The following is a 7,249-nucleotide window of genomic DNA, read 5'->3' as shown; positions in this document are numbered from 1 at the left end:
AAAAAATTACGTTTATGGATGCTTTTTTTCACTTTCACTCAAGAGTGTCAACAAATATCAAGAAAATCTATCGTTTCGGCAACACAGTTTTGTGCCGTTTGTTGCCAAGAACTATACAGTTCTGTTTTTCATCATGCATAAGCGAATATCATTTTTTGAAATTCTTCACAAGGTACACAGTTTTGAAGGATTACACCGGTGATGTTTAGTTAAATTTAAGTGAACCAGTGTACAGGTTTACTGTTGGATTAAAATGTGTAAGTAAAACTTCGGAAAAACACATATTCTTTATTACGCTCATTTCCAACACTTTTCATCCATTCCTAACATTATCACCTTGTTTATTTACATTGCTCGATTGGTACCCTCGTTTGACACTGATTTGGTTCCTTTGGTTTCATCTTTGCGGGACTCTTAAACATAGACTCTGCTTTGCGGAGCGGGACTCTATGTCGTTTTCGTTTTTGCGGTGTAGCTACCCCGCGGACTACACTTTGTCCTATCACTGTTTATTTTACATTTTCCGGACTATCCCGGACTACCCTTTTTCTGTCCCGGACAGTCCGCGCAAGAAACAGAGTAGTGATGGGAAACTTATCGATACTTATCGATAATATCGATAAATGATGGTCATCGATATCATCGTTAATTTTTTGACGTTAACGATAATTATCGATATTATAAGGGTGAGCACAAGTCAGTGCGGCTGGTTGCTGGAGGAGACCCACAAGAAAGAGACCTCATCTTCCCTACCCCAGGAGTTGCTTTTGCCGCTAGGTATTTGTTGGGTGCTGCTATTCGACAAGATTTAGCATTGTTGGGGGTGGTGTAAAGGTTCGCCCCGGGTGTCACTGAGTTTCTGAGAAATAATGGTAACTAAAAAGGTATTTATAGTTTTTAGTTTCCTAAGAACAGATGAATTCGACAACTTAGTACTGGATAACTTTAAAAAAATATCCAAACTTTTTGCACCATCTCATAAAAAGCAATGATACGAAATTGTAATAAACTGCATTTTCTTTGGCTTGCCAATTCTTATAATATGATGGACATGCATAGCGGCAGTCTATTGGCAATTCTCTGGTAATTGTTTAGTTTAACATGGAACTGTTTAAGTTCAAAGTATCTGTTACCCAACAAACAATTTGTAGTTCCACTAAAAATCCAAATCAACGAAATTGTTGCGCCAAAAAAGTATCCTGATTTATACAGGGGGTAGACAAAATAATTGAGATAAATAATTTGATAACCGGTTTTATTTCACTGGAAACAGTATTATATTAGTATTACTTGGGAACTTGGTGTGACCAACCTACACCGAAAATGTTTCGGATTTCAAGAGTGTGTGTCAAAGTGTACATTTTTGCAACGCATAGAACGTTTTAGGCAACTAAATTGTCTATCTAAAATACTTCATTTAAAAAAATCTGAGATCACCGATATTTTCTAAAATCATTTTTTGTTTTTTAAGTTATATTTTTTTCAGAGTAGGATCTTTAACTCATTTTTTTATATTTTTGAGGGAAAGTTCAGATAATTTTTACTAAGATATATTGATTCATAAGAAAAAGGTTCAAATACAGTTAGGTTTTCTTATGCGGGGGATACATTCCTCGTGAAAAAACCTGGGTAATCTGACCTTTTTAAATGTTAATCCAGATAAATTTTCAAACGCAAGTTTGCAAAGCTGCTTGGTTTAATAAGACCTACACACCCACAATGTTCGATTGTATTCTGCTAGAGTGCTGCAAACCCAAAGAAAATTAGTACCCAACAAGGAAAAAAGCGCCAAAATCAACACCCATACTTAATAAATTCATACCTCGATGATTCCTTGGCGAATTTTCAATTTTTGGCTACCAATGAACCCGAAATAAATTCTGATTTATTGACAACATATAAATCTAAGTGAAACAGAATGTCAGAAAAAGTTCCACGCGTTGCAAAAATGTGCACTTTGGCACACACTCCGGAAATCCGAAACATTTCCAGTGACCCTTGGTCACGTCCAGTTCTTAAGTAATACAGGTCGGACTCGATTATCCGGAACATAAAAAAAAATTTCATTCCGAATAATCGAGTTTTCCGGATAATCGAATCACACAAAAAATACTGAAATTTTGCGATTAACGAACATAAAATAAATATTACTTTTCTTTATTTACTTGTTTGATGCAGTGGCGTAACCAGAAATTATTTCTGAGGCGAAAAGTGGTAAAATCTTGAGAAGCAAAAAACATAAATTGGACATTGATTATTTTCACTTTATTCGAACATGTCCCAAACATGCCGGAAGTGACCTCAATGGCAACAAATATGCCAGAAGGGATGGTAGAGACAAAATTTCGTAATAAAAATTGAAAACGGACACCAAAAAAACAAAATTCCGGATAATCGAGTCTAAAATTCCGGATAATCGAATTCCGGATAATCGAGTTTCCGGATAATCAATTCTCCGGATAATCGAGTCCGACCTGTACTAGGAAACTAGGACAGTTTTCCAGTAAAATGAAACCTGTTCTGTTAGAATTGATTCATTTTTCGTGAAGTTTTTGCCATTTAAAAATTGACAGAATTTTGCCTGCTTCAATTATTTCCCTTATTTATTATACAACCTTCAACATGAACTTCAGCTTGAAACTACTCCGTATAAAGCACTCCCGGCGTAAAACCCGAAGACTTTCCAAAACAAACTGTCTAACTCGTCCGGTTGTTTGAATTTTCATTCGCATATGGTAAGATTTGTCATTCAAGGCCTTAACACAATGGATACGTTTCGGCTGCGTTTGCGAAATTTGACAGTTGGCCCATACATTTACTGTCACATTGACGTCAACGCAACGCAAACGTATCCTTTCTGTTTGGGCCATCACTGTCTCTGTTTTTAACAAATTTATATAGCAAAATTGCATTTGTCGAATAACGTTTGCGGTAAAAAAAAATGGACAAAAATTGCCGATTTTTCATGGGTTTACCTTCAATCGCACTGACGAAACTACTCATGCATCATCAATCATAGTAACCCATGAGTTAGCAAAAAAAGTTGACAGCTCTACTCTCTTTACTGTGATGGTGAAAAAAGTGAAGCTACTCCGTTCAGAAGTGTGCGCGTTCAAAGAACGGTACCCCGCCGCGTCAAAAACGGACATCGTGCGGCACTTTGTGGACGCCGGGTATGCCGGTTCTGGCATCTACAACATCTTGACACTATTGGACAACGATCAGAGCATCGAAAGAAAGCCCGGTTCCGGACGGCCAACGACCCTGAGCCACAAGAAGCTTCAAAGGATGGTGAAGAGGAAGACCGAGGGAAAAGTGGCTAAATCGCTGCGTGCACTTGGCCGAGAGGTTGGTGCATGCTCTAAAACAGTGAAAAAGCATCTGGAGAACATGGACATACATGTAGGAAGCGGCAGTCCCGTCCACTGGTCTCGGAGCTGCAGGCAATGACGCAGCGACAGCGGTTGAATAAGATGGTCAAGTCGATTTTCCCGGCGAATCGCGACGCGGCAGTGGTATTGGACGACTAGACCTATCTCACCCTGGATGGCAACGACTAGCAGGGCTCTTCGTATTTTACCTCCCCCACAAAGGAAGTGAGTACCGAGGTAAAGCTTATTTCACAAACCAAGTTCCCCAAGAAGTGGCGGCTGTGGCTGACAATCAGCGAGAAAGGGATGTCAAAGTTTATCTTCTTTCGCTCCGAGCTGGCCGTGAACGGGGAAATTTATAGTCCGAAGTGCCTGACAGAAGTTGCGTCGTTCATCAAGAAATACCATAAGCGCGAAGACACGCAGGATTTGACGTCGGCCAACTACTCGAAGCGATTGTTGGAGGAGATGGAGCGGCTGAATATCGATGTGGTACCGGAGTCGGCGAATCCGCCCAATGTCCACCACCTGCTTCCCATCGAGAATTTCTGGACAAACTTGAAGCGCAAGATATATTCCAACAATTTTGTCGCGAAAACGGAGGAGGAATTAATGAAAAAACGAAGAAATAGCTTAAAAACATGGCTACACGCATGTTTCCGTCCGCCATGGCGAATGTTCCGGTTAACTGCCGAGGGGCTGCACGCAAGGACGTAATATTTTTTTGTGCGGAAGCTAACATGATAACCTTCCATGGAAAATTTATCCAACTCAATTATCTGTCATAGTTTTTTTTTATCACTATCTGAAATAGGTTTTTTTCATCACCATCTGAAAAATTTTTTTTACCGCAAACGTTAGCTGTCAAATTATCGATACTTATCGATAATATCGGTAAAAGCCGCTGAATTATCGATTGTTATCGATGTTCGTTTTGGGCGATATTTCCCATCACTAAAACAGAGTGCAGTTTTGAAGACACCAACACATTCACACGTATGTGTCAAAATAAAAAAAAATGTGTCAAAATCGGTTTGCTTTGATTATCGTTCTTCGCGTGTCAAACATCAGGTTGAATTTTATTTATTTTATTTTGTTATTTGGTAATTTTTCATTAAATTGGAAAATTTTTCGTACAGTAGCACAAATGCGATAAAAGACAATGGCGATAATGACCAATACAAAAGTGACAGTTACCTCGGGTATTACGCACACCATTGCAACTGCTCGGAGTGTTTTTTTTTTTTCAGCTGCAAAGCGTAGTCCGGGACGGGATAGTCCTGCCGTAAAAACGAATTAGACATTTAACATAGACTCTAATGTTAACCTAATCAAAATTTGTTTTTTTTTTTTCGTCAATGTGGTTCAAAACGTGTAAAAGTAAACAATACAAAGCATATAATAGTTGAAAAGTAACCAGTAGCTCTCAAATTAAAGTTTAATACAAACTCCTAAGATATCAAATTCGCGATGTCTAAATCGCTTGTAAGAAAAGCCCTGGCGTTAGCAGAGGAGGGTTTGGAATGTTCGAGTAATAAGAAAACCACAAAACAATCAACTGCTGTAAAAGGTAAATATAATTTTCGATAATAATGCTACGATAAACTAAATTTTATGTTATGCTACAGATACCTCAGATTTAATGCCGCAACATCACAAGTCAGTAAGGCACGTCGGCAAAAAGGGTTCAAAAGTACCGAAGGATGTGTTGAAAAAACGTATAGGAAAGTTAACAGTAGTCGAAGCCCGTAAACAACTACAAAATCGGACAGACAACACCGATGATAACATTAGAAAATTGCTGCTCTTAAGTTCGGCAAATATTGGACGACAGGGAAATGCCAAGGTAAAGCTGTGCATTTTTATCCTTTTTAGAATAATTACCGTTTTGTCAATTCAATTTTCATTTCAGCTTGTCAAGCGTGCACAGACTGGCCGATATGTGGTCAAAGCGAAGGAAATTGTACCAAAACAAAAAGCGGAAAAAAGTGTTTTTAGTGAAGAAGATTTCCGTAAATTCGAAGAAGAGTTGCAACAGTTAGGATAAACGTTATTTTATACATGATAAATTTATATGACAATTTTATATTAATGGTGGTATTTCACCCTCATCGCATTGTGCATTGCATGTTTCTTGTGACTTGCTGACAATGTGTCTGTAATCAACTGTTCCTTTTAGCTCCGTTGCTATGTTGCCTGGCTGGACGTCCTCTCGGGCTGCAATTGTGCTTATAAAGTATTGGCTAAACACCACTAATTTGTTGTTATTACCACGCGTTGATTGCTGGAAAGAGACATTTTGGGCGTTTAACTTTGGTAGGACGATAAGAAGATGCCCAGTTGTAGCGGATCGTTGACACGAAGATTTGTCCGTTTGCACTTCTTCTTTCAAAGCTAATTGAAATATTTTCCCTTTAATAGTGACTCTTATGTAGTTCGGTTGAACGTCCACTTCGATGTAAGACGTGTCCAAGTACCTACAAATAGGATCTGCTTAATGGTATATGTTGTACAGATGCACGCAAAAATGTAACTTGAAAACGTGTAGATCTATTTGGTATTGATGATCTTCATCATGAAACATAAATGTAAGTTTTGGTTCGTTCACACTGTAAGGCCTCCCACATTCTGCAAAAAGAATTCGTTTTCTTGCTTTATTAGCCAAAGACTCTAAACTTGATACTGGTGTTTCTTTGGCTCTTCTGGAATATTTTGCCATAAAGTTTCTGGTTTCCGGGCAATGTTCACTTTTCTGCTGCCAGAACTGGGTAGTTCTTTGTTCTTCGTCTAGATGTTCAACGCTACTTTCTTGATCGATTATTGATTGAGCAACTCGAATCTTTTGTTCATCTCTTTCGATTTGATACGCGGTTTCTGATAGCAAAATTAGGCTTCGAGTCTTCTGGAAATCTCCAGCTTTTAATCGCTCAGTTCTAGTAATATCCTGTCCGTCCAGTGTCTGAAGCTGAGGTAACGCACATATAACATAGTTGCGGTAATTGGGGTAGTCTGTGCAAGGATTTCCCGTCAGGAAAAGTTCTTTCAAATTGTAGTTGTTCCGTAGTGACTCGACACTGGTAAGTTGGCCAATAAAATTTAAAGTTAAATCTAACTTTTGAAGCGATTCTAAACCATCCAAGTTTTCAATACGTTCAATGTTGTTGAGCGCCAAGTTTAGATACTCTAGCCTTTTTAGCATATGAAGGTTTTCAATTTTTGATATTAAATTCGATTGAAGCAGAAGAATTTTTAACTCTCGACACCATCGGCCGATATGTTCAATGCGTTCGATGTCCTCTTGGTGCAGGGATAGCTCTTCCAAGGTACCAATCACCAGCTCATTGTGCTCCGAACGTTTTCGAACCAGTTGTTCGGTTACTTAGAATAATGCAAATATGTTTTTTAGTATATATTCAAACATATGGTGATGCAATAATATGTAAGTAACCTATACTTACTTCGCACCATTTTATCAATAACAAGTTTGCAAGATTACACTACTTGTTATGGGAAAGGCTTTTCAAAATAAACAAACAAGACCGTTGCCTAAGAAACGAAGCTTCTTACTATTTCCTTATTATTATTGTCGTTGTCACGTGTATTCATATCAACTGGTAGAAAATGATGTTCCAGCTTCGTTCAATCTTTGTACGAGAAGCTCGATTCGAACGTTTTGGAAATTGCTTTTCTTATTTTAAAATGAGCTAAATAATGAAATAGACTCATTCGGGTTGAATCATATAAAAATAGGAATGCAACTGTATCAAAACAAGCGAAGGGATGTTGGTGTAGAATAAAAAAAAATTAGTTGATTACTCGCAGGAGATTGACGCTCCCAAAGCAAATCAGCGGCCGTTTCGGTTTTCGTTCTCTCTTCT

At 38.2% G+C, this 7,249-nt stretch overlaps 2 protein-coding genes across 3 annotated transcripts; one reads left to right on the top strand and one right to left on the bottom strand.

The window, feature by feature from the left end:
• The first annotated feature begins 4,425 nt into the window (after window positions 1–4,425).
• LOC129732132 (active regulator of SIRT1-like) lies at window positions 4,426–5,444 on the top strand. The gene is made up of 4 exons (XM_055692683.1): window positions 4,426–4,442; window positions 4,511–4,941; window positions 5,000–5,217; window positions 5,284–5,444. The coding sequence occupies exons 2-4, from the start codon at window positions 4,842–4,844 to the stop codon at window positions 5,416–5,418; spliced, it is 453 nt and encodes a 150-aa protein (XP_055548658.1). The 5' UTR covers window positions 4,426–4,442; window positions 4,511–4,841; the 3' UTR covers window positions 5,419–5,444.
• On the bottom strand, window positions 5,010–7,216 carry LOC129732131 (protein tilB). 2 transcript variants are annotated; one of them, XM_055692682.1, is made up of 4 exons: window positions 6,830–7,216; window positions 5,906–6,749; window positions 5,643–5,848; window positions 5,010–5,588 (listed from the first exon to the last, which is right to left on the bottom strand). In XM_055692682.1, exons 1-4 carry the CDS (start codon window positions 6,837–6,839, stop codon window positions 5,455–5,457), a joined length of 1,194 nt encoding a protein of 397 aa, XP_055548657.1. In that variant the 5' UTR covers window positions 6,840–7,216; the 3' UTR covers window positions 5,010–5,454. The 2 variants fall into 2 exon arrangements, with proteins under 2 accessions (XP_055548657.1, XP_055548656.1); XM_055692681.1 differs by having other exon boundaries at window positions 5,010–5,848.
• Window positions 7,217–7,249: the final 33 nt, after the last annotated feature.

Source organism: Wyeomyia smithii, chromosome 3, assembly GCF_029784165.1.
Source record: "Wyeomyia smithii strain HCP4-BCI-WySm-NY-G18 chromosome 3, ASM2978416v1, whole genome shotgun sequence".
Classification (NCBI taxonomy): Eukaryota; Metazoa; Arthropoda; class Insecta; order Diptera; family Culicidae; genus Wyeomyia; species Wyeomyia smithii.
Note: the sequence above shows the minus strand (reverse complement) of the source record. Positions and strands in the feature narration are given on the sequence as shown.

Excerpts from the sequence above, each read along its gene's own strand:
- LOC129732132 (XM_055692683.1), top strand. The coding sequence starts at position 4,842 with ATGTCTAAATCGCTTGTAAGAAAAGCCCTGGCGTTAGCAGAGGAGGGT. Across the intron at positions 4,942-4,999 it reads ACAATCAACTGCTGTAAAAG|ATACCTCAGATTTAATGCCG; the intron begins GTAAATATAATT and ends GTTATGCTACAG. Across the intron at positions 5,218-5,283 it reads GACGACAGGGAAATGCCAAG|CTTGTCAAGCGTGCACAGAC; the intron begins GTAAAGCTGTGC and ends TTTTCATTTCAG.
- LOC129732131 (XM_055692681.1), bottom strand. Across the intron at positions 5,849-5,905 it reads ATAGATCTACACGTTTTCAA|GTACTTGGACACGTCTTACA; the intron begins GTTACATTTTTG and ends TCCTATTTGTAG.